Source organism: Tachyglossus aculeatus, chromosome 1 (genome assembly GCF_015852505.1).
Source record: "Tachyglossus aculeatus isolate mTacAcu1 chromosome 1, mTacAcu1.pri, whole genome shotgun sequence".
NCBI classification, from domain to species: Eukaryota; Metazoa; Chordata; class Mammalia; order Monotremata; family Tachyglossidae; genus Tachyglossus; species Tachyglossus aculeatus.
This window is the reverse complement of record NC_052066.1, coordinates 10,390,192-10,417,735: the sequence shown is the minus strand read 5'-3', so window position 1 is coordinate 10,417,735 and position 27,544 is coordinate 10,390,192. Positions and strand designations below refer to the sequence as shown.

The following is a 27,544-nucleotide window of genomic DNA, read 5'->3' as shown; positions in this document are numbered from 1 at the left end:
ATCTTTGTCCAGAAACGCTCTGGACATATCACTCCCCTCCTCAAAAACCTCCAATGGCTACCGATCAATCTGCGCATCAGGCAGAAACTCCTCACCCTGGGCTTCAAGGCTCTCCATCACCTCGCCCCCTCCTACCTCACCTCCCTTCTCTCCTTCTACTGCCCAGCCCGCACCCTCCGCTCCTCCACCACTAATCTCCTCACTGTACCTCGCTCTCGCCTGTCCCGCCATCGACCCCCGGCCCACGTCATCCCCCGGGCCTGGAATGCCCTCCCTCTGCCCACCCGCCAAGCTCGCTCTCTTCCTCCCTTCAAGGCCCTGCTGAGAGCTCACCTCCTCCAGGAGGCCTTCCCAGATTGAGCCCCTTCTTTCCTCTCCCCCTCGTCCCCCTCTCCATCCCCCCGCCTTACCGCCTTCCCCTCCCCACAGCACCTGTATATATGTATATATGGTTGTACATATTTATTACTCTGTTTATTTATTTATTTATTTATTTTACTTGTACATTTCTATCCTACTTATTTTATTTTGTTGGTATGTTTGGTTCTGTTCTCTGTCTCCCCCTTTTAGACTGTGAGCCCACTATCGGGTAGGGACTGTCTCTATGTGATGCCAATTTGTACTTCCCAAGCGCTTAGTACAGTGCTCTGCACATAGTAAGCGCTCAATAAATACGATTGATTGATTGATTGATTGATTGATTTACTTTACTAGGCCCGAGTTGGGGCCGGGACATCTCAGAGGTCAAGGGTTATTTTGGCAGGGGGTGGGAGGGGAGAGGGTGAAAACCGATGACCTCTGGGCCGACTTTTCATTCATTCAGTCATTCAATCGTACTTATTGAGCGCTCCCTCCGTGTACGGCGCTGTACTAAGCACTTGGAAAAAGACAACCAATACAAATAATACAATAGCATTATTCTGCCTCGCAGGCCCGGGCTCTATCATTCATTCAGTCGTATTTATTCATCATCACCATCAATCGTATTCATTGAGCGCTTACTCTGTGCAGGGCACTGTACTAAGCGCTTGGGAAGTACAAATTGGTAACAGATAGAGACGGTCCCTACCCGACAGTGGGCTCACAGTCTAAAAGGGGGAGACAGAGAACAAAACCTAACATACTAACAAAATAGAATAGATATGTACAAATAAAATAAATAGAGTAAAAAATATGTACAAACATATATACATATATACAGGTGCTGTGGGGAAGGGAAGGAGGTAAGATGGGGGGGATGGAGAGGGGGACGAGGGGGAGAGGAAGGAAGGGGCTCAGTCTGGGAAGGCCTCCTGGAGGAGGTGAGCTCTCAGCAGGGCCTTTATTGAGCGCTTACCGTGTGCAGAGCACTGGACTAAGCGCTTGGGAAAATACAACTCAGCAACAAAGAGAGACAATCCCTACAATCCCTCGGACTCCAAAGCCCGGGCTCTTTCCACCGAGCCACGCTGCTTCTAATAATAATAATGATAATAATAATAATAATAATAATGACGGCATTTATTAAGCGCTTACTATGTGCAAAGCACTGTTCTAAGCGCTGGGGGAGATACAAGGTGATCAAGCTGTCCCCCGTGGGGCTCGCAGTCTTCACCCCCACTTCACCCCCCAGAGAAGCAGCGTGGCTCAGTGGAAAGAGCCCGGGCTTTGGAGTCCGAGGTCACGGGTTCAAATCCCAGCTCCGCCAACTGTCGGCTGGGTGACTTTGGGTAAGTCACTTCTCCGGGCCTCAGTTACCTCACCTGCAAAATGGGGATGAAGACTGGGAGCCTCCCGTGGGACAATCCGATCACCTTGTATCCTCCCCAGCACGTAGAACAGTGCTTTGCACATAGTAAGCGCTTCATAAATGCCGTTCTTATTATTATTACCCAACAACGGGCTCACAGTCTAGAAGGGGGAGACAGACCACAAAACAAAAGAGCGTGGCCTCATGGTCTGTCTTTATTGCTGGACTGTACTTTCCTAAGCACTTAGTCCAGTGCTCTGCACACGGTAAGCGCTCAATAAATACAACTGAATGAATGATACAGACTAGGCCTGAGAGTCAGAATAATGCTATTGATGCCTGTTGACTTGTTTCGATGTCCGCCTTCCCCCTTCTAGACTGTGAGCCCGTTGCGGGCAGGGGTTGTCTCTCTTTTTGCTGAATTGTACTTTCCAATCAATCAATCAATCAATCGTATTGATTGAGCGCTTACTGTGTGCAGAGCACTGTACTAAGCGCTTGGGAAGTCCAAGTTGGCAACACATAGAGGCGGTCCCCACCCAACAGTGGGCTCACAGTCTAGAAGCTTAGTACAGTGCTCTGCACATAGTAAGCGCTCAATAAATACGATTGATAGAAGGAACGCTTAGTACAGTGCTCTGCGCACGGTAAGCGCTCAATAAACACAACCGAGTGAATGAATGAATGAAAATAATAATAATAATGGTATGTGTTAAGCGCTTACTATGTTCCAAGCACCATTCGAAGCACCGGGGGAGATACAAGGTCATCGTGTCGTCCCTCGTGGGGCTCCCAGTCTTCATCCCCGTTTTACAGGTGAGGGAACTGAGGCCCAGAGAAGTGAAGTGACTTGGCCAAAGTCACACAGCAGATGAGCGGCAGAACTGGGATTAGAACCCACGACCTCTGACTCCCAAGCCCGGGCTCTTTCCGCTAGGCCACGCTGCTTCTCTGGTCATGGGTTGTCTATTTATATCGATGCCTGCCTCCCCCTCGACTAGACTGTGAGGTCATTGTGGGCAGGGATTGTCTCTCTTTATTGCTGTACTGTACTTTCCCATGCGCTTAGTCCGGTGCTCTGCACACAGTAAGCGCTCAATAAATAGGACTGGTGGGCCTGTCCCGCCATCAACCCCCGGCCCACGTCATCCCCCGGGCCTGGAATGCCCCCAATCCCTCTGCCCATCCGCCAAGCTAGCTCTCTTCCTCCCTTCAAGGCCCTACTGAGAGCTCACCTCCTCCAAGAGGCCTTCCCAGACTGAGCCCCTTCCTTCCTCTCCCCTTCGTCCCCCCCTCCATCCCCCCCGCCTTACCTCCTTCCCTTCCCCACAGCACCAGTATATACGTATATATGTTTGTACATATTTGTTACTCTATTTTACTTGTACATATCTATTCTATTTATTTTATTTTGTTAGTATGTTTGGTTTTGTTCTCTGTCTCCCCCTTCTAGCCTGTGAGCCCACTGTTGGGTAGGGACCGTCTCTATATGTTGCCAACTTGTACTTACCAAGCGCTTAGTACAGTGCTCTGCACACAGTAAGCGCTCGATAAATACGATTGATGATGATGATGATGAATAATCCAGGCTCCACCACTTGTCTGCTGTGTGAGTGCGGTGGGGTGTGGCTGTGTGGGTGTCCCCAGATGAGTGTATGAGTCGATTGTGTGAGTCAGGTGGAGGGTGGGGGTGGGGTGGTGTGTGTGTGTGTGTGTGTGTGTGTGTGTGTGTGTGTGTGTGTGTGTGTGTGTGATTGCATGAGTGGGGCGGGGGGGGGTGTACTTGAGTGTGTGTGCATGCATGTGTGTCTCCGTGAGAACCAGCGTGGCTCAGTGGCAAGAGCCCGGCCTTGGGAGTCACAGGTCATGGGTTCTAATCCTGCCTCCGCCACTTATCGGCTGTGTGACTGTGGGCGAGTCACTTCACTTCTCGGGGCCTCAGATGCCTCCCCTGCAAAACGGGGATGAAGCCTGTGAGCCCCACATGCGACAGCCCAATGACCTCGTATAATAATCATGATGACGGTGTTTGTTAAGCGCTTACTATGTGCCAAGCACTGCTCTAAGGGCTGGGGGGCGGGGGGGGATACAGGGTGATTAGTTTGTCCCACGTGGGGCTCACAATCTTAATTCCAATTTTATAGGGCCTTCAAGGCCCTACTGAGAGCTCACCTCCTCCAGGAGGCCTTCCCAGACTGAGCCCCCTCCTTCCTCTCCCCCTCCTCACCCCCCCGCCTTACCTCCTTCCCCTCCCCACAGCACCTGTATATATGTATATATGTATTTATTACTCTATTTATTTTATTTGTACATATTTATTTTATTTTGTTAATATCAATCAATCAATCGTATTTATTGAGCGCTTACTGTGTGCACAGCACTGGACTAAGCGCTATGGGAAGTACAAGTTGGCAACATATAGAGACAGTCCCTACCCAACAGTGGGCTCACAGTCTAGAAGGGGGAGACAGAGAACAAAACCAAACATATTAACAAAATAAAATAAATAGAATAGATATGTATAAGTAAAATAAATAAATGGAGTAATAAATATGTACAAACATATATACATATATACAGGTGCTGTGGGGAAGGGAAGGAGGTAAGATGGGGGGATGGAGAGGGGGACGAGGGGACAAAATATGTTTTGTTTTGTCGTCTGTCTCCCCCTTCTAGACCGTGAGACCGCTGTTGGGTAGGGACCGTCTCTATATGTTGCCAACTTGTACTTCCCAAGCGCTTAGTACAGTGCTCTGCACACAGTAAGCGCTCAATAAATACGATTGATTGATTGATTGATTGATATGTGCCTTTATATGTCTGAACATGCTTGAGCCTCTCCTAAAGTGAGTGTGGGAATCTGCGTCAGAATGAAGCAGCGTGGCCCCGTGGGTAGAGCCGGGCCTGGAATTCAGAAGATCTGGGTTCGAATCCCTACTCTGCCGCTTGTCTGCTGGGTTTCCTAGGGCAAATCACTTCAATAATAATAATGACGATGATGGGATTTGTTGAGCGCTCACCGTGTGCCTGGCGCTGTCCTAAGCGCTAGGGTGGATAAAAGCGAATCGGTTTGATCATCATCATCATCAATCGTATTTATTGAGCGCTTACTATGTGCAGAGCACTGGACTAAGCGCTTGGGAAGTACAAATTGGCAACATAGAGAGACAGTCCCTACCCAACAGTGGGCTCACAGTCTAAAAGGGGGAGACAGAGAACAAAACCAAACATATTAACAAAATAAAATAAATAGAATAGATATGTACAAATAGATATGTACATGTTCCCTGTCCCCCGTGGGGCTCCCAGTCCCCATCCCCATTTTGCAGATGAGGGAACTGAGGCCCAGAGAAGTGAAGTGACTTGCTCAAGGTCATTTCACTAAGCGCTTACGACGTGCCAGGCACTGTACTAAGCACCGGGGAGGGTTACAAGCAAATTGGGTTGGACACAGTCCCTGTCCCACGTGGGGCTCGCAGTCAATCAATCAATCAATCGTATTTATTGAGCGCTTACTGTGTGCAGAGCACTGTACTAAGCGCTTGGGAAGTCCAAGTTGGCAACATATAGAGACGGTCCCTACCCAACAGTGGGCTCACAGCCTAGAAGCTTTGGAGTCAGAGGTAACGGGTTCGAATCCCGGCTCCGCCAACTGTCAGCTGGGTGACTTTAGGCAAGTCACTTCACTTCTCTGGGCCTCAGTTCCCTCATCTGCAAAATGGGGATGAAGACTGTGAGCCCCCCGTGGGACAACCTGATCACCTTGTAACCTCCCCAGCGCTTAGAACAGTGCACATAGTAAGTGCTTAACAAATACCATTATTATTAGAAGGGGACAGTCTTCATCCCCATTTTCCAGATGAGGGAACTGAGGCACGTGGCAGTGAAGTGACTCGTGGCGCAGACAAGTGGCGGAGCCGGGATTAGAACCCAGGTCCTTCTGATTCCCAGGTCCAGGCTCTCGCTGTGAAGCTGTATGGACGTCCCGGCCTCTCCCCCCAACAGCGGCGCGACCCTTGGGACTCACCAAAGTCCATGGGCATCCGGGGCATGGCTGGCATGGGTGGTGGGTATCCGGCTGGGTGTCCGTAGCCGCCGGGCTGGGGGTAGCCCCCGGGCTGAGGGTAGCCCCCGGGTTGAGGGTAGCCCCCGGGCTGAGGGTAGCCCCCGGGCGGGTACAGGGGGTTGCGGTCGTCGTAGGGGGGTGGGGCGCTGGGGTGGGACATGGTGGCTCCCGGCGGGACGTCCGGCTTGGGCCTGAAAGAGGACAGGACAGAAGGTGGTCAGTGCCCAGGTGGGCGCCTGGCAGATGCCCCCTGCCCTCAGGCATTTCCCATCTCACTGGGCATGTTACTCCCCTCCTCAAAACTCTCCAGTGGCTACCAATCAATCTGCGCATCAGGCAGAAACTCCTCACCCTTGGCCTCAAGGCTGTCCATCCATCCATCCCCTGGCCCCCTCCTACCTCCCCTCCCTTCTCTCCTTCTCCAGCCCAGCCCGCACCCTCCGCTCCTCTGCCACCACTAATCTCCTCACCGTTAGGCCTCGTTCTTGCCCGTCCCGCCATCAACCCCTGGCCCACGTCCTCCCCCTGGCCCGGACTGCCCCCAATCCCTCTGCCCACCCGCCAAGCTGGCTCTCTTCCTCCCTTCAAGGCCCTACTGAGAGCTCACCTCCTCCAGGAGGCCTTCCCAGACTGAGCCCCTTCCTTCCTCTCCCCCTCGTCCCCCTCTCCATCCCCCCGTCTTACCGCCTTCCCTTCCTCACAGCACCTGCATATATGTTTGCACATATTTATTACTCTATTTATTTATTTTACTTGTACATATCTATTCTATTTATTTTATTTTGTTAATATGTTTCGTTTTGTTCCCTGTCTCCCCCTTCTAGACTGTGAGCCCACTGTTGGGTAGAGACTGTCTCTATATGTTGCCAACTTGTACATATCTATTCTATTTATTTGATTTTGTTAGTATGTTTGGTTTTGTTCCCTGTCTCCCCCTTCTAGACTGTGAGCCCACTGTTGGGTAGGGACTGTCTCTACATGTTGCCAACTTGTACATATCTATTCTATTTATTTGATTTTGTTAGTATGTTTGGTTTTGTTCCCTGTCTCCCCCTTCTAGACTGTGAGCCCACTGTTGGGTAGGGACTGTCTCTATATGTTGCCAACTTGTACATATCTATTCTATTTATTTTATTTTGTTAATATGTTTGGTTTTGTTCTCTGTCTCCCCCTTCTAGACTGTGAGCCCACTGTTGGGTAGGGACTGTCTCTAGATGTTGCCAACTTGTACATATCTATTCTATTTATTTTATTCTGTTAATATGTTTGGTTTTGTTGTCTGTCTCCCCCTTCTAGACTGTGAGCCCACTGTTGGGTAGGGACTGTCTCTAGATGTTGCCAACTTGTACATATCTATTCTATTTATTTTATTCTGTTAATATGTTTGGTTTTGTTCTCTGTCTCCCCCTTCTAGACTGTGAGCCCACTGTTGGGTAGGGACCGTCTCTAGATGTTGCCAACTTGGACTTCCCAAGCGCTTAGTACAGTGCTCTGCACACAGTAAGCGCTCAATAAATACGATTGATTGATTGACTGATTGATCGGGCAGCCCGGCCCTCCGCCAGGCCCGGACCCCAGCTCAGTCTGGCTCAACGTTCAGTCCCGCACAGCCCAGTGCTCCCCACCACACCCCTCCAGCCCACAATGCTCCCCACCCTATCCCTCAGCCCACAGTGCTCCCCGTCTCACCCCTCTCCAACTGCGCTCCCCCCCCTTCTAGGCTGTGAGCCGGTTGTTGGGTAGGGACCGTCTCTATCTGTTGCCAACTTGCACTTTCTAAGCACCTAGTACAGTGCTCTGCACACAGTAAGCATCCAATAAATATGAGTGAATGAATGAATACTTCTAGCCCCCTCCCAGTGTTCCCCAATCCCATTCCTCCCCTCACAGTGCTCCCCACCCCATCCCTCTCCCCACAGTGCTCCCCACCCCACACTTCTCCCCAAAGTGCTCCCATCCCCATCCCTCCCCCCACAGTGCTCCCCACCCCACCTCACCCCTCTCCCCACAGTGCTCCCCGTCCCACCCACCCCTCTCCCCAGAGTGCTCCCCACCCACACTTCTCCCCACAGTGCTCCCATCCCCATCCCTCCCCCCCACAGTGCTCCCCACCGCACCTCACCCCTCTCCCCACAGTGCTCCCCGTCCCACCTCCCCCAATAATAATAATAATAATGATGGCATTTGTTAAGTGCTTACTATATGCAAAGCACTGTTCTAAGCGCTGGGGGGGGGATACAAGGTGATGAGGTTGTCCCACGTGGGGCTCACAGTCTTAATCCCCATTTTACAGATGAGGGAACTGAGGCTCAGAGAAGTTAAGTGACTTGCCCAAGGTCACACAGCTGGCAACTGGCGGAGCCGGGATTCGAACCCATGACCCCTGGCTCCCAAGCCCGGGCTCTTTCCACTGAGCCACGCTGCTTCTCCAAGCATGCTTGGAGAGCACGCTGCTCTTTCCACCCACCCCAACCTTCTCCTCACAGTGCTCCCAGCCCCACAGTGCTCCCCACCCCACCCTTCTCCTCACAGTGCTCCCAGCCCCACCCTTCTCCCCACAGAGCTTCCCACCCCACCCCTCTCCCAACAATGCTCCCCACCCTATCCTCTCCTCACAGTGCTCCCTGCCCCACCCATCCCCAGTGCTCCCAGCCCCACCTCTCTCCCTACAGTGCTCCCAGCCCCACAGCTGCCCCCACAGTTCTTCCAGCCCCACACTTCCCCCATAGTGTTCCCCAACCCACATTTCTCCCCACCGTGCTCCCAGTCCCACTCCTCCCCGCACGGTGCTCCCTGCCCCACACTTCTCCCCAAAGTGTTCCCAGCCCCATAACTCTCCCCACAGTACTCCCCACCCCATCTCTCCCCCCACAGTGGTCCCTGCCCCACACTTCTCTCCATAGTGCTCCCCACTCCACCCTTCTCCCCACAGTGCTCCCAGCCCCACAGTGATCCCCACCCCATATTTTTCCCCACAGTGCTCCCCACCCCACCCTTCTCCCCACAGTGCTCTCCGCCCCACCCTTCTCCCCACAGTGCTCTCCACCCCACCCTTTTCCCCACAGTGCTCCCAGGCCCACAGTGCTCCCCACCCCACCCTTCTCTCCACTGTGCTCCCCACCCCACCCTTCTCCCCACAGTGCTCCCAGCCCCTACCCCCGGGGCACCTCCCCATTCAGGGGTCTCCCTTGGCTGGCAGCGGCCCGGTTGGCTCGGCCGACGGCGGGCATCTGAGGAGGGCAGGAGTGCGAGGCCTGGCCCGCTGCCCGCAGCCTTCTAGGAACAGGTTGGGTGGCCATTCTTTTAGACTGTGAGCCCACTGGTGGGTAGGGACTGTCTCTAGATGTTGCCAATTTGTACTTCCCAAGCGCTTAGTACAGTGCTCTGCACATAGTAAGCGCTCAATAAATACGATTGATGATGATGATTCTGAATAACCGCCCAGAGGCAGGCGGTTGAGGGAGATGACCTCTTATTCATTCACTCATTCAATCGTATTTATTGAGCGCTTACTGTGTGCAGAGCACTGGACTAAGCGCTTGGGAAGTCCAAGTCGGCAACATCTAGAGACCATCCCTACCCAACACTGGCTCACAGTCTGGAAGGGGGGAGACGGACAACAAAACAAAACATGTAGACGGGTGTATATTTACTATTCCATTTATTTTGTTAACGATGTGCATCTAGCTTTATTCCTATTTGTTCTGACGATTTGACACCTGTCCACATGTTTTGTTTCTTTTAGACTGTGAGCCCACTGTTGGGTAGGGACTGTTTCTATATGTTGCCAACTTACTCTATTTATTTATTTATTTTACTTGTACCTATCTATTCTATTTATTTTATTTTGTTAGTATGTTTGGTTTTGTTCTCTGTCTCCCCCTTTTAGACTGTGAGCCCACTGTTGGGTAGGGACTGTCTCTATATGTTGCCAACTTGCACTTCCCAAGCGCTTAGTACAGTGTTCTGCACACAGTAAGCGCTCAATAAATACGATTGATTGATTGATTGCACTTCCCAAGCGCTTAGTACAGTGCTCTGCACACAGTAAGCGCTCAATAAATACAGTTGACTGATTGATTGATTTTGTTGTCTGTCTCCCCCTTCTAGGCTGTGAGCCCATTGTTGGGTAGGGACCGTCTCTATATGTTGCCAACTTGTACTTCCCAAGTGCTTAGTCCAGTGCTCTGCACACAGTAAGCGCTCAATAAATACGACAATGAATGAAAAACTATCAGAACAAATAATAGAATTAAGGCTATATGCACATCATTAACAAAATAAATAGAATAGTAAATATGGACAAGTAAAATAGAGTAATAAATCTGTACAAATATATATACAAGTGCTGTGGGGAGGGGAAGGAGGTAGGGTGGGGGTCTTTTAGACTGTGAGCCCACTGTTGGGTAGGGACTGTCTCTATATGTTGCCAACTTGTACTTCCCAAGTGCTTAGTACAGTGCTCTGCACACAATAAGCGCTCAATAAATATGACTGAATGAATGAAAAACTATCGGAACAAATAGAATTAAGGCTATGTGCATATCATTAACAAAATAAATAGAATAGTAAATATGTACAAGTAAAATAGAGTAATAAATCTGTACAAGTATATATACAAGTGCTGTAGGGTGGGGGTCTTTTAGACCGTGAGCCCACTGTTGGGTAGGGACTGTCTCTATATGTTGCCAACTTGTACTTCCCAAGCGCATAGTACAGTGCTCTGCACACAATAAGCGTTCAATAAATATGACTGAATGAATGAAAAACTATCGGAACAAATAGAATTAAGGCTATATGCACATCATTAACAAAATAAATAGAATAGTAAATATGTACAAGTAAAATAGAGTAATAAATCTGTACAAATATATATACAAGTGCTGTAGGGTGGGGGTCTTTTAGACTGTGAGCCCACTGTTGGGTAGGGACTGTTTCTATATGTTGCCAACTTGTACTTCCCAAGCGCATAGTACAGTGCTCTGCACACAGTAAGCGCTCAATAAATATGACTGAATGAATGAAAAACTATCGGAACAAATAGAATTAAGGCTATGTGTACATCATTAACAAAATAAATAGAATAGTAAATATGTACAAGTAAAATAGAGTAATAAATCTGTACAGATATATATACAAGTGCTGTGGGGAGGGGAAGGAGGTAGGGTGGGGGTCTTTTAGACTGTGAGCCCACTGTTGGGTAGGGACTGTCTCTATATGTTGCCAACTTGTACTTCCCAAGTGCTTAGTCCAGTGCTCTGCACACAGTAAGCGCTCAATAAATATGACTGAATGAATGAAAAACTATCGGAACAAATAGAATTAAGGCTATGTGCATATCATTAACAAAATAAATAGAATAGTAAATATGTACAAGTAAAATAGAGTAATAAATCTGTACAGATATATACACAAGTGCTGTGGGGAGGGGAAGGAGGTAGGGTGGGGGTCTTTTAGACTGTGAGCCCACTGTTGGGTAGGGACTGTCTCTATATGTTGCCAACTTGTACTTCCCAAGTGCTTAGTCCAGTGCTCTGCACACAGTAAGCGCTCAATAAATACGACTGAATGAATGAAAAACTATCGGAACAAATAGAATTAAGGCTACGTGCATATCATTAACAAAATAAATAGAATAGTAAATATGTACAAGTAAAATAGAGTAATAGATCTGTACAAGTATATATACAAGTGCTGTAGGGTGGGGGTCTTTTAGACTGTGAGCCCACTGTTGGGTAGGGACTGTCTCTATATGTTGCCAACTTGTACTTCCCAAGCGCATAGTACAGTGCTCTGCACACAGTAAGCGCTCAATAAATATGACTGAATGAATGAAAAACTATCAGAACAAATAGAATTAAGGCTATATGCACATCATTAACAAAATAAATAGAATAGTAAATATGGACAAGTAAAATAGAGTAATAAATCTGTACAAGTATATATACAAGTGCTGTAGGGTGGGGGTCTTTTAGACTGTGAGCCCACTGTTGGGTAGGGACTGTCTCTATATGTTGCCAACTTGTACTTCCCAAGCGCTTAGTACAGTGCTCTGCACACAGTAAGCGCTCAATAAATACGACTGAATGAATGAAAAACTATCAGAACAAATAGAATTAAGGCTATGTGCACATCATTAACAAAATAAATAGAATAGTAAATATGTACAAGTAAAATAGAGTAATAAATCTGTACAAGTATATATACAAGTGCTGTAGGGTGGGGGTCTTTTAGACTGTGAGCCCACTGTTGGGTAGGGACTGTCTCTATATGTTGCCAACTTGTACTTCCCAAGCGCTTAGTACAGTGCTCTGCACACAGTAAGCGCTCAATAAATATGACTGAATGAATGAAAAACTATCAGAACAAACAGAATTAAGGCTATGTGCACATCATTAACAAAATAAATAGAATAGTAAATATGTACAAGTAAAATAGAGTAATAAATCTGTACAAGTATATATACAAGTGCTGTAGGGTGGGGGTCTTTTAGACTGTGAGCCCACTGTTGGGTAGGGACTGTCTCTATGTGTTGCCAACTTGTACCAAGTGCTTAGTACAGTGCTCTGCACACAGTAAGTGCTCAATAAATATGATTGATTGATTGATTGGGGAGGAGGAGAGGAAAAAGGGGGCTCAGTGTGGGAAGGCCTCCTGGAGGAGGTGAGCTCTCAGTAGGGCTTTGAAGGGAGGAAGAGAGGAGGGGGTGGGGGGTCGAAAACCAGGGCTCAGGTGGGCAAGTCTGGGGGCGGAGGCGAGCAGGAGCAGAGGGAGCAGGGACGGGTGGCATGGGCAAGATGGGCATGGCGGGGAAAATGGGCTGAGGCGGCAGCCAACGGCAGTGGGCTGAGATGATGCCAGCTGTCGGGTGGCCAGACAGCTGGGGGCCAGGGGGGCGGGGGGCCGGGCGGCTGCCAGGACAGCCTGCCAGGGGTGGGCAGGGGGCATGAGGCAGCGGGAGGTTGGCGGGGGGCAGGCGGGGGGGTGTCCTTTCAGGGCAGGAAATGAGGACAGGGTGCGGCTTGGATTTTCTAGTTCCTTTTAATAACAGCGATGACTCAGGCATCAGGCCTGTGTGGGCCCGTCCTGAAGGAAGCTCTTAGTGTGGGGGTGGGTGACAGAGACACAGAAAGAGAGAGACACAGGGGGAGACGCACGCAGACAAAGAGACTTCAGGGTGGGTGACAGAGACACAGAAAGAGACACACAGAGAAAGAGACTTTAGTGTGGGGTGTGTGAGACAGAGACACAGAGAGAGACACAGAGAGACGGACACAGAGAAGGAGGCTTTAGTGTGGGGGTGTCACAGACACAGAGACACAGAGAGAGACACATGGAGAAAGAGACTTTAGTGTGTGTGACAGAGACAGAAATAGAGAGACACAGAGAGACAGACACAGAGAAAGAGGCTTTAGTGTGGGGGTGTCACAGACACAGAGACACAGAGAGACACACACGGAGAAGGAGACTTTAGTGTGTGTGGCAGAGACAGAAATAGAGAGACACAGAGAGACGGACACAGAAAGAGGCTTTAGTGTGGGGGTGTCACAGACACAGAGACACAGAGAGACACACACACACACACAGAAAGAGACTTTAGTGTGTGTGGCAGAGACAGAAATAGACACAGAGAGACGGACACAGAAAGAGGCTTTAGTGTGGGGGTGTCACAGACACACAGAGAGAGAGACACACGGAGAAAGATACTTTAGTGTGTGTGAGAGACAGAAATAGAGAGACACAGAGAGATGGACACAGAGAAAGGCTTTAGTGTGGGGGTGTCACAGACACAGAGACACAGAGAAAGAGACACACGGAGAAAGAGACTTTAGTGTGTGTGACAGAGACAGAAATAGAGAGACACAGAGAGACGGACACAGAAAGAGGCTTTAGTGTGGGGGTGTCACAGACACAGAGACACAGAGAGAGACGCACACAGAGAAAGACTTTGGTGTGTGTGACAGAGACAGAAATAGAGAGACACAGAGAGAGATGCACACAGAGAAAGAGGCTTTAGGGTGGTGGGGGGTAACAGGGACAGAGACACAGAAAGACACACAGAGAAAGAGACTTTAGTGTGTGTGGCAGAGACAGAAATAGAGAGACACAGAGAGACGGGCACAGAAAGAGGCTTTAGTGTGGGGGTGTCACAGACACAGAGACACAGAGAGAGAGACACACACAGAGAAAGAGACTTTAGTGTGTGTGGCAGAGACAGAAATAGAGAGACACAGACAGACGGACACAGAAAGAGGCTTTAGTGTGGGGGTGTCACAGACACAGAGACACAGAGACACACACACACAGAGAAAGAGACTTTAGTGTGTGTGACAGAGACAGAAATAGAGAGACACAGAGAGAGATGCACACAGAGAAAGAGGCTTTAGGGTGGTGGTGGGTAACAGGGACAGAGACACAGAAAGACACACAGAGAAAGAGACTTTAGTGTGTGTGGCAGAGACAGAAATAGAGAGACACAGAGAGACGGGCACAGAAAGAGGCTTTAGTGTGGGGGTGTCACAGACACAGAGAGACAGAGAGAGAGACACACGGGGAAAGAGACTTTAGTGTGTGTGACAGAGACAGAAATAGAGAGACACAGAGAGACGGACACAGAGAAAGAGGCTTTAGTGTGGGGGTGTCACAGACACAGAGACACAGAGAGAGAGACACATGGAGACGGACACAGAAAGAGGCTTTAGTGTGGGGGTGTCACAGACACAGAGACACAGAGAGAGAGACACACAGAGACACACAGAGGAAGAGACTTTAGTGTGTGTGACAGAGACAGAAATAGAGAGACACAGAGAAAGAGGCTTTAGTGTGGGGGTGGGTAACAGAGACACAGAGAGAGACACAGAGAGAGATGCACACAGAGAAAGAGACTTTAGTGGGGGGGTGACAGAGACAGAAATAAAGAGACACAGACAGACGCACACAGAGAAACAGGCTTTAGTGTGGGGGTGGGTGACAGAGACAGAGACATAGAAATAGAGAGACACACAGAGAAAGAGACTTAGTGGGGGGCGTGACAGACAGAAATAGAGAGACACAGAGAGAGACGCACACAGAGAAAGAGGCTTTAGGGTGGGGGTGTGAGAGAGACAGAGACACTGAAATAGAGAGAGACAGAAAGACAGACGCGCACAGAGAAAGAGACTTTAGTGTTGGGGGTGTGACAGAGACACAGAAATAGACACAGAGAGACGCACACAGAGAAAGAGGCTTTAGTGTGGGTGTGACAGAGACAGAGATACAGAAACAGAGAGACACAGAGACACACAGAGAAAGAGACTTTAGTGTGGGGGTATATCACAGACACAGAGAGCGAAAGATGCACACAGAGAAACAGGCTTTAGGGTGGGGGTGGGTGACAGAGACAGATACACAGAAATAGAGAGACACAGAGAGAAAGAGACTTTAGTGGTGGGGTGACAAAGACATCATCATCATCATCATCATCAATCGTATTTATTGAGCGCTTAGAAATAGACACAGAGAGAGACACACACAGAGAAAGAGGCTATAGGGTGGGGGTGTGAGACAGAGACACAGAAATAGGGAGACACAGAAAGAGAGACGCACACAGAGAAAGAGGCTTTAGGGAGGGTGTGTGAGACAAAGACAGAAATAGAGAGAAACAGAGAGAGACACAGAAAGAGACTTTAGTGGGGGGGTGTGATGGAGACACAGAAATAAAGAGACACAGAGAGAGACACCCACACAGTGAAAGAGGCTTTAGGGTGGGGGTGTGAGACAGAGACACAGATATAGGGAGACACAGAGAGAGACACAGAAAGAGACTTTAGTCGGGGGGTGACGGAGACACAGAAATAAAGAGACACAGAGACACACACACAGTGAAAGAGGCTTTAGGGTTGGGGTGTGAGACAGAGACACAGAAATAGGGAGACAGAGAGAGACACAGAAAGAGACTTTAGTGGGGGGGTGACGGAGACACAGAAATAAAGAGACACAGAGACACACACACAGTGAAAGAGGCTTTAGGGTGGGGGTGTGAGACAGAGACAGAGACACTGAAATAGAGAGACACAGAGAGACGCACACAGAGAAAGAGGTTTTAGTGGGGGGGTGACAGAGACACAGAAATAATAATAATAATAATGATAATGATGATGGTATTTGTTAAGCGCCTACTATGTGCAAAGCACTGTTCTAAGTGCTGGGGGGTACAAGGTGATCAGGTTGTCCCACGTGGGGCTCACAGTCAATCCCCATTTTACAGATGAGGGAACTGAGGCTCAGAGAAGTGAAGTGACTTGCCCAAAGTCACCCAGCTGACAAGTGGGGGAGCTGGGATTTGAACCCATGACCTCTGACTCCAAAGCCCGGGCTCTTTCCACTGAGCCACGCTGCTTCTCTAATAGACACACACACACACACACACACACACACACACACACACACACAGAAAGAGGCTTTAGTTTGGGGGGGGGTAAGCGACAGACGGAGACACAGAAAGAGAGAAGCAGCGTGGCTCAGTGGAAAGAGCCCGGGCTTGGGAGTTAGAGGTCATGGGTTCCAATCCCAGCTCCGCCACTTGTCAGCTGGGTGACTTTGGGCAAGTCACTTCACTTCTCTGGGCCTCAGTCACCTCATCTGTAAAATGGGGATAAAGACTGTGAGCCCCCCATGGGACAACCTGATCACCTTGTATCCACCTCAGCCCTGCAAGAGTGCTTGGCCCCTAGTAAGCGCTTAACAAATACCATAAAAATTTTTTTTAAAAAGCTAGTCAGGTTGGATAGGGCCTTCAAGGCCCTACTGAGAGTTCACCTCCTCCAGGAGGCCTTCCCAGACTGAGCCCCTTCCTTCCTCTCCCCCTCGTCCCCCTCTCCATCCCCCCCATCTTACCTCCTTCCCTTCCCCACAGTACCTGTATATATGTATATATGTTTGTACATATTTATTACTCTATTTATTTATTTATTTTACTTGTACATATCTATTCTATTTATTTTATTTTGTTAGTATGTTTGGTTTTGTTCTCTGTCTCCCCCTTTTAGACTGTGAGCCCACTGTTGGGTAGGGACTGTCTCTATATGTTGCCAACTTGTACTTCCCAAGCGCTTAGTACAGTGCTCTGCACATAATAAGCGCTCAATAAATACGATTGATGATGATATAGTCTCTGTCCCGAGTGGGGCTCACAGGCTTACTTCCCACTTGACGGATGAGGTAACTGAGGCCCAGAGAAGTGAAGTGGCTTGCCCAAGGTCACCCAGCAGTCGAGTGGCAGAGCCGGGATTAGAACTCAGGTCTTTCTGATTCCCGGGCCCGGGCTCTACCCACTGGGCCACGGTCACACAGCAAGCAAGTGAAGAGAAGCAGCATGGCTCAGTGGAAAGAGCCCGGGCTTTGGAGTCGGAGGTCATAGGTTCAAATCCTGGCTCCGACACTTGTCAGCTGTGTGACTTTAGGCAAGTCACTTCACTTCTCTGGGCCTCAGTTGCCTCATCTGTAAAATGAGGATGAAGACTGTGAGCCCCCCGTGGGACAACCTGATCACCTTGTAACCTCCCCACTGCTTAGAACAGTGCTTTGCACAGAGTAAGCGCTTAATAAACGCCATCATCATAATTATTATTAAGTGGCAGAGCCAGGATTGTTTATTGTTCTATTGCCCTCTCCCAAGTACTTAGCACAGCGCTCTGCACAGTGTAAGTGCTCAATAAATATGAGTGATTGAATGAATGAACCCAGGTCTCCTGACACCTGCCAACTTGCTGCCAACTTGTACTTCCCAAGCGCTTAGTACAGTGCTCTGCACACAGTAAGTGCTCAATAAATACGATTGATCGATTGATTGACACTCAGGCCCAGGCTCATTCTGCTACAGCAGCCTGCCCCTTCTCCCCTTCCTCAGCCCCACAGCACTTAGGTAATAATCAATCTGTAATAATAAATGCATAAATAATCAATAACGTTAATACATAATAATAATGACATTTGTTAGGCGCTTACTATGTGCCAGTCACTGTTCTAAGCACTGGGGTAGATACAAAACTGCCGGACACAGTCCCTGTCCCGCATGGGGCCCATCGTCTTCATCCCCATTTTCCAGATGAGGGAACAGAGGCCCAGAGAAGTGAAGTGACTTGTCCAAGGTCACACAGAAGACAGGAGGCGAAACCGGGATTAGAACCCAGGACCATCTGACTCCTAGGTTCGGGCTCTGTCCACTAGGCCATTCTGTCTACAGATAATCAATCTGTAATTGATTTCTATTAATGCCCGTCTCCCCCTCTAGCCTGTAAGCTTGTTGTGGGCAGGGAATGGGTCTGTTATAATTAATAATAATAATGATGGTATTTGTTAAGCGCTTACTATGTGCCAAGCACTGTTCTAAGCACCGGGGTGGATACAGGGTAATTAGGTTGTCCCACGTGGGGCTCACACTTTTAATTTCCATTTTACAGAAGAGGGAACTGAGGCACAGAGAAGTGCACTGCTTGGCACATAGTAAGCGCTTAACAAATATTATTATTATTATTATTATTATTATTATTATTATTATTATTATGTGACTTACTCAAGGTCACACAGCTGACAAGTGGCAGAGCCGGGATTAGAACCCACATCCTTTGACTCCCAAGCCCGGTTTCTTTCCACTAAGCAATGCTGCTTCTCTAGCCACGCTGTCAGACCCTCCCAAGCGCTCAGTACAGTGTTCTGCACACGGTAAGCACTCAATAAATACGACTAAATGGCCAGAGGGAGGCTTACTGATTTCTGATAACGTCTCTCAACTCCCCTAATAGACGGGGAAGCTTGTTGTGGGCAGGGAACGTGTCTACCAACTCTGCTATACTGAACTCTCCCAAGCGCTTAGTACGAGGCTAGGCAGGCGGTAGGTGTTCATTAAATAACACTGATTGATGGATTGAAGCAGTTTCCTGCTGACTCAGTATCAAAACAAAGATCTCTCAAAGAAAATGTTCCCACACATCGGAACCGTGGACATCATCGCAAGAGGAATTTCCTGGAAAAGAGATTCCCGCCGACGCATTATCAAAAGAAGGAAAGGGAGGATTCCGATGTCCGTATACGTCATTTATTGATTTCTACTAATGTCCCTCTCCCCGTTTAGACTGGAAGCTCATTGCGGGCGGGGAACAGTGTGTGTTTATTGTTATACTGGACTCTCCCAAGCACTTAGTACAGCGCTCAGCAAAAATGAATGATGGATGGACCCCAAGAGCTTAGTACAGTGCTCTGCATATAGTAAAAGTGCTCAATAAATACAATAGATTGATGGAGCCCAAGAGCTTAGTACAGTGCTCTGCATGCAGTTAAGCTCTCATTCATTCAGTCGCATTTACTGAGCACTTACTGTGTGCAGAGCACTGAGCTAAGCGCTTGCACTGTACTGAGCGGTTAATTATGGTATTTGTCAAGCGCTTACTATGTACCAAGCACTGCTTTAATTGCTGGGGTAGATATAAGGTCATCAGGTTGTCCCACATGGGGCTCACAGTCTGAATCCCCATTTTCCGGATGAGGGAACTGAGGCCCAGAGAAGTGAAGTGACTTGCCCAGGGTCACACAGCAGACGAGTGGCGGAGCCGAGATTAGAACCCACATCCTCTGACTCCCAAGCACTTCTCTCAATAAAGATGACTGAATGATTGATCCCAAGAGCTTAGTATAGTGCTCTGCACTCAGTAGGCGCCCAATAAATACCACTGATGATGATGAGGCAGCCAGGATTCCTCACATAGAGCCCGTGCTCTATCCACTAGTCATATTTATTGAGTGCTTACTGCGTGCAGGGCACTGTACACGAGAAGCAGCGTGGCTCAGCGGAAAGAGCCCGGGCTTTGGAGTCAGAGGTCATGGGTTCAAATCCCGGCTCCGCCAATTGTCAGCTGTGTGACTTTGGGAAAGTCACTTCACTTCTCTGGGCCTCAGTTCCCTCATCTGTAAAATGGGGATGAAGACTGTGAGGCCCCACGTGGGACAACCTGATCACCTTGTAACCTCCCCGGTGCTTAGAACAGTGCTTTGCACAGAGTAAGTGCTTAATAAATGCCACCATTAATATTTATTATTATATTCTAGACTGTGAGCCCACCTTCTAGACTGTGAGCCCACTGTTGGGTAGGGACTGTCTCTATATGTTGCCAACTTGTACTTCCCAAGCGCTTAGTACAGTGCTATGCACACAGTAAGCGCTCAATAAATGTGATTGATTGATTGATTATTACTAAGCGCTTGGGAGAGGACAATAGAACAATAAGACAGACACATTTCCTGCCCACAGTGAGCTGACAGTCTAGAGGGGCAGACAAACATAAATAGAAAAAAATTAATGAGGGATGTGGACATAAGTGGTGTGGGGCTTGGGGGGTGATGAAGAAAGGGAGCAAGTCAGGGTGATGCAGAAGGGAGTGGAAGAAAAGGAAATGAGGGATTATTAATAACAATAACAAAAAAAATAATAGTTGTGGTAATAATAATGATGGCATTTATTAAGTGCTTACTATGTGCAAAGCACTGTTCTAAGCACTGGGGAGGTTACAAGGTGATGAGGTTGTCCCACGGTGGGCTCACTGCCTTAATCTCCATTTTACAGATGAGGTCACTGAGGCCCAGAGAAGTGAAGTGACTTGCCCAAAGTCACACAGCTGACAATTGGTGGAGCCGTGATTTGAACCCATGACCTCTGACTCCAAAGCCCGGGCTCTTTCCACTGAGCCAGTGGTATTTGCTAGGTACTTACTAGGTGCCAAGCACTATTCAAAAAACTGAGGCGGACTTAAGGTAATCAGATTGGACACAGTAGTCCCTGTCCCACAGGGGGCTCACAGTCTTCATCCCCATTTGACAGATGAAGGAACCGAGGCACAGAGCAGTCAAGTGACTTGCACAAGGTCACACAGCAGACATGTGGCAGAGCTGGGAACGGAACCCACATTCTCTGACTCTCAGGCCTGGACTCTAACCACTAATAATAGTAATAATAATAATAATTGAGGTATTTGTTAAGCACTTACTATGTTCATTCATTCATTCAATCATATTTATTGAGCGCTTACTGTGTGCAGAGCACTGTACTAAGCGCTTGGGAAGTACAAATTGGCAACATATAGAGACGGTCCCTACCCAACAACTGAGCCCCCTCCTTCCTCTCCCCCTCCTTCCCGCCTTCCCTTCTTCCCCTCCCTGTAAATATGTATATATGTTTGTATGTATTTATTACTCTATTTATTTATTAGCACATATTTATTCTATTGATTTTATTTTGTTAATATGTTTTGTTTTGTTGTGTGTCTCCCCCTTCTAGACTGTGAGCCCGCTGTTGGGTAGGGACCGTCTCTATATGTTGCCAACTTGGACTTCCCAAGCGCTTAGTACAGTGCTCTGCACACAGTAAGCACTCAATAAATACGATTGATTGATTAACTGCCAGCTTGTACTTCCCAAGTGCTTAGTACAGTGCTCTGCACACAGTAAGCGCTCAATAAATATGATTGAATGAATGAATGAACAGGCTCACAGTCTAGAAGGGGGAGACAGACAGACGACAAAACAAATTAACAAAATAAAATAAATAGAATAGTAAATATGTACAAGTAAAATAAATTGAGTAATAAATCTGTACTACGTGCCAGGCACTGTACTAAGTGCTGCGATGACTACAAGCAAATCGAATTGGACAAAGTCCCCGTCCCTCGTGGGGCTCACAGTCTTCATCCCCATTTAACAGATGAGGGAACTGAGGCCCAGAGAAGTGAAGTGACTTGTCCAAGGTCCCACAGCAAACAAGTGGCAGGACCAGAATTAGAACCCAGAACCTTCTAACTCCCAGGCGCAGGTTCTATCCACTAGACCACACTGCTTGGTCAGGGAAGGCCTCTTGGAGGAGATACCTATCTGTCATTTATTTATTTGATTGATAATAATAATAATAATAATAATGGTATTTATTAATCGCTTACTTGTGTGCCAGGCACTGTCCACTAGACCACATTGCTTAGTCAGGGAAGGCCTCTTGGAGGAGATACCTATCTGTCATTTATTTATTTGATTGATAATAATAATAATAATAATAATATTTGTTAATCGCTTACTTGGGTGCCAGGCACTGTCCGCTAGACCACATTGCTTAGTCAGGGAAGGCCTCTTGGAGGAGATACCTACCTGTCATTTATTTATTTGATTGATAATAATAATAATAATAATAATAATAATAATAATAATAATAATAATGGTATTTGTTAATCGCTTACTTGGGTGCCAGGCACTGTCCGCTAGACCACACTGCTTAGTCAGGGAAGGCCTCTTGGAGGAGATACCTATCTGTCATTTATTTATTTGATTGATAATAATAATAATAATAATGGTATTTGTTAATCGCTTACTTGGGTGCCAGGCACTGTCCACTAGACCACATTGCTCAGTCACAGGGAAGGCCTTTAGGAGGAGATACCTGCCTGTCATTTATTTATTTGATTGATAATAATAATAATAATGGTATTTGTTAATCGCTTACTTGGGTGCCAGGCACTGTCCGCTAGACCACATTGCTTAGTCACAGGGAAGGCCTTTAGGAGGAGATACCTATCTGTCATTTATTTATTTGATTGATAATAATAATAATGATAATGGTATTTGTTAATCGCTTACTTGTGTGCCAGGCACTGTCCGCTAGACCACATTGCTTAGTCAGGGAAGGCCTTTAGGAGGAGATACCTACCTGTCATTTATTTATTTGATTGATAATAATAATAATAATGGTATTTGTTAATCGCTTACTTGGGTGCCAGGCACTGTCCGCTAGACCACATTGCTTAGTCACAGGGAAGGCCTTTAGGAGGAGATACCTATCTGTCATTTATTTATTTGATTGATAATAATAATAATAATAGTATTTGTTAATCGCTTCCTTGTGTGCCAGGCGCTGTACTAAGCGCAGGGGTGGATACAAGCATATCGGGTTGGATACAGTCCCTGTCCCACATGGGGCTCACAGTCTCAACCCCCATTTTACAGATGAGGGAACCGAGGCACAGAGAAGTGAAATGACTTGCTCAAGGTCACAGAGCAGATGAGTGGCGGTGCCGGGATTAGAACCCATGACATTCCAACTCCCAGGCCCAGGCTCTTAGCCATTAGGCCATGCTACTTCCACTTGATGTCTGTCTCCTCCCGTCTAGACTCCAAGATGGTTGTGGATAGGGAATGTGTCTGTTTATTGCCGTACTGTGCTTTCCCAAGCGCTTAGTACAGTGCTCTGCACGCTCTAAGCGCTCAAAAAATATGATTGAGCGGACTGTGCTTTCCCAAGCGCTTAGTACAGTGCTCTGCACACTCTAAGCGCTCAAAAAATATGATGGAGCGGATGAATGTGCCTTCAGAAGCAGCTTGGCTCAGTGGAAAGAGCCCGGGCTTTGCAGTCAGAGGTCGTGGGTTCAAATCCCGGCTCCGCCACTTGTCAGCTGGGTGACTCTGGGCAAGTCACTTCACTTCTCTGGGCCTCAGTTCCCTCATCTGGAAAATGGGGATGAAGACTGTAAGCCCGACATGGGACATCCTGATCACCCTGTATCCCCCCGCGCTTAGAACAGTGCTCTGCACATAGTAAGCGCTCAATAAATACGATTGATTGATTATTATTCAATAAGGCTTTGAAGTGGGGGAGAGTCATGGTCTGTCGGAGATGAGGAGCCCCGAAGCAGGACGGGGGCCAGAGGTCGGCAGCAACTCAATTCAATTCAATCATATTTATTTATTGAGTGCTTACTGTGTGCAGAGCAGTGTACTAAGCGCTTGGGAAGTACAATTCAGCAGTAAAGACTGATAATCCCTGCTCACAACGGACTCACAGCCTAGGGGGCGGGGAGACGGACAACAAAACAAGTCAACAGGCATCAATACCATCAACAGAAATAAATAACAATAATGATGGCATTTGTTAAGCGCTTACTATGTGCCAAGCACTGTTCTAAGCGCTGCGGAGGATACAGTGTGATCCGGTTGTCCCACGTGGGGCTCACAGGCTTCATCCCCATTTTCCAGACGAGGGAACTGAGGCCCAGAGAAGTTAAGCGACTTGCCCAAAGCCACAGGGCTGTCAAGCGGCGGAGCCGGAATTTGAACCCACGACCTCTGACTCCCAAGCCCGGGCTCTTTCCACTGAGTCACGCGGCTTCTCTGTTAGAAAACAGAGAATTATAAATAGAATTCTAGCTCTTTTTATACATCATTAATATAAATAAATATTGTGCTAGATATACAGAGAAGCAGCATGGCATAGTGGGTAGACTCCAAGCCTGGGAGTCAGAGGTCTTGGGTTCAAATCCCAGCTCCGCCACTTGCCTGTTGTGTGACCTTGGGCAAGTCACTTCACTTCTCTGGGCCTCAGTGTCTTCATCTGTAAAATGGGGATGAAGACTGTGAGCCCCACGTGGGACAACCTGATAATAATAATAATAATGACGGTATTTGTTAAGTGCTTACTATGTGCCAGGCACTGTACTAAGCGCTGGGGGAGATACAAGGTGATCAGGTTGTCCCACGTGGGGCTCACAGTCCCCACCCCCATTTTACAGATGAGGTCACTGAGGCCCAGAGAATAATAATGACGGTATTTGTTAAGCGCTTACTATGTGCCAGGCACTATACTAAGCGCTGGGGGAGACACAAGGTGATCAGGTTGTCCCACGTGGGGCTCACAGTCCCCACCCCCATTTTACAGATGAGGTCACTGAGGCCCAGAGAATAATAATGACGGTATTTGTTAAGCGCTTACTATGTGCCGGGCACTGTACTAAGCGCTGGGGGAGATACAAGGTGATCAGGTTGTTCCACGTGGGGCTCACAGCCTCCATCCCCATTTTATAGATGAGGTCACTGAGGCCCAGAGAATAATAATGACGGTATTTGTTAAGTGCTAACTATGTGCCGGGCACTGTACTAAGCGCTGGGGTAGATACAGGGTAATCAGGTTGTCCCACGTGGAGCTCACAGTCCTCATCCCCAGAGGAGGAGGTAACTGAGAAGTAAAGCGGCTTGCCCAAAGTCACACAGCTGGTCAGTGGCGGAGTCGGGATTAATAATAATAATAACGATGGCATTTATTAAGCGCTTACTATGTGCAAAGCACTGTTCTAAGCGCTGGATTAGAACCCACGCCCTCTGACTCCCAAGCCCGGGCTCTTTCCACTGAGCCCCGCTGCTTCTCACTTTGGGCAAGTCGCTTCACTTCTCCGTGCCTCAGTTCCCGCATCTGTAAAATGGGGATGAAGACCGTGTGATCCTGTATCTCCCCAAGCGCTTAAAACAGTGCTTGGCATCATCATCATCATCATTAGAGAAGCAGCGTGGCTCAGTGGAGAAGAGCCCGGGCTTTGGAGTCGGAGGTCATGGGTTCAAACCCCGGCTCCACCAATTGTCAGCTGTGTGACTTTGGGCAAGTCACTTCTCTGTGCCTCAGTTACCTCATCTGTAAAATGGGGATTGAGACTGTGAGCCCCACGTGGGACAACCTGATCACCTTGTCACCTCCCCAGCGCTTAGAACAGTGCTTTGCACATAGTAAGCGCTTAATAAATGCCATCATTATTATTATCATCATCATCATCATCTACACAAGTGCAATGAGGCGGAGTGAGGCAGGGAGGAAGGGAGGGTTGGGCCGGGCCCAGCGTCAGTGACTCCCAGGTGACGGTGTCCGGCCCAGTCCCTTCCCCTCACTTTTCCAGTTTGGGAAAGTGACCGGCTCTCAGTCTTCCCGGACAGCCTGGTCACGGGGCCGGATGGACCCAACAGTCGCCCTCGCCCTCATTCATTCATTCAATCGTATTTATTGAGCGCTTACTGTGTGCAGAGCACTGGACTAAACGCTTGGGAAGTCCAAGTTGGCAACATACAGAGACGGTCCCTACCCAACAACGGGCTCACAGTCTAGAAGCAGCAGCAGCGTGGCTCAGTGGAAAGAGCACGGGCTTTGGAGTCAGAGGTCATGGGTTCAAATCCCGCCTCCGCCAGTTGTCATTCATTCAATCGTATTGATTGAGCGCTTACTGCGTGCAGAGCACTGGACTAAGCGCTTGGGAAGTACAAGTTGGCAACATAGAGAGACGGTCCCTACCCAACGGCGGGCTGTGTGACTTTGGGCAAGTCACTTCACTTCTCTATGCCTCAGTTCCCTCATCTGTAAAATGGGGATTAAAACTGTGAGTCCCCCCGGGGACAACCTGATCACCTTGTAACCTCCCCAGCGCTTAGAACGGTGCTTTGCACATAGTAAGTGATTAATAAATGCCATCATCATTATTATTATTATTAGAAGGGGGAGACAGAAGACAAAACGAAACATATGGACAGGTGTCAAGTTGTCAGAACAAATAGAATGAAAGCTAAATGCACATCATTAGCAAAATAAATAGAATAGTAAATATGGACAAGTAAAATAGAGTGATAAATCTGTACAAACATATATAATAATAACAATGGTGGCATTTATTAAGCGCTTACTATGTGCAAAGCACTGTTCTAAGCGCTGGGGAGGTTACAAGGTGATCAGGTTGTCCCAAAGTGGGCTCACAGTCTTCATCCTCATTTTACAGATGAGGTAACTGAGGCCCAGAGAAGTTAAGTGACTTGCCCAAGGTCACACAGCTGACAATCGGCAGAGGTGGGATTTGAACCCATGACCTCTGATTCCAAAGCCCGGGATCTTTCCACTGAGCCACGCGGGGAGGGGAAGGAGGTAGGGTGGCGGGGATGGAGAGGAGGAGAGGAAAAAGGGGGCTCAGTCTGGGAAGGCCTCTTGGAGGAGGTGAACCCTTACCCTGAGTCGCCCAACCACCCCTTCTTCCATAGTGGATAGGCCCCAAGACTGGGAGTCACAAGGACCTGGGTCTCATCCTGGCTCTGCCCTTTGTCTGCCGGGTGACTTTGGGCCAGTCACTTCACTTCTCTGGGCCTCAGTTTCCTCATCTGGAAAATGGGGATTAAGACTGCGAGCCCCATGAGGGACAGGGGCCGTGTCCAACCCAATCTGCTTTGTATCCCTCCTCAGCGCTTAGAACAGTGCCTGGCACATAGCAAATGCTTAACAAATACCATTACTATTATTATTATCACACCCTCCCCCAACCCAGAGACTCTATGATAACAAACCCTCCCCCTCAATCAATCAATCGTATTTATTGAGCGCTTACTGTGTGCAGAGCACTGTACTAAGCGCTTGGGAAGTACAAGTTGGAGACATAGAGAACCCAGAGACCCACAAAAACAAATCCTTCCCCTTCCCCGAGACCCCCCAAAATAAACCATCCCCAACCCAGAGACCCTGCAATTACAACCCTCCACCCAGAGCCCCTACAATAACAAACCCTCCCCCTCACAGGGACTCCACAGAAAACCCCTCCCCATCCCCAGGCCCCCCAAACAAACCCTCCCCATCCAGAGACCCTACAATAACAAACCTTCCCTCAACCCAGAGATCCATAACAACAAACCCTCTCCCTCACAGAGACCCCCCAAAACAAACCTTCCCCCAGAGACCCCACAATAGCAAACCCTCCCCCTCCCCAGAGACCCCACAAAAAACCCTCCCCCTCCCCAGAGACTCACAATAACATACCCTCCTCAACCCAGAGACCCTACAATAACAAAACCTCCCCCTCAGAGACCCCACAAAAACCCCTCAAAACAAACCGTCTCACAATCCAGAGACCCTACAATAGCAAACCCTCCCCCTCACAGAGACCCCACAA

The 27,544-nt window shown here is 48.3% G+C and overlaps 1 protein-coding gene across 1 annotated transcript in view; it reads right to left on the bottom strand.

The window, feature by feature from the left end:
* The window catches only part of TMBIM1 (transmembrane BAX inhibitor motif containing 1), an 86,497-nt gene that overhangs the window by 33,006 nt on the left and 25,947 nt on the right, over positions 1 to 27,544 (bottom strand). Inside the window, exon 2 of the mRNA XM_038747696.1 lies at positions 5,757 to 5,986. Coding sequence (XP_038603624.1) covers positions 5,757 to 5,955 — 199 coding nt within the window. The 5' untranslated portion in view covers positions 5,956 to 5,986. The remainder of the gene's footprint in view (positions 1 to 5,756; positions 5,987 to 27,544) is intronic.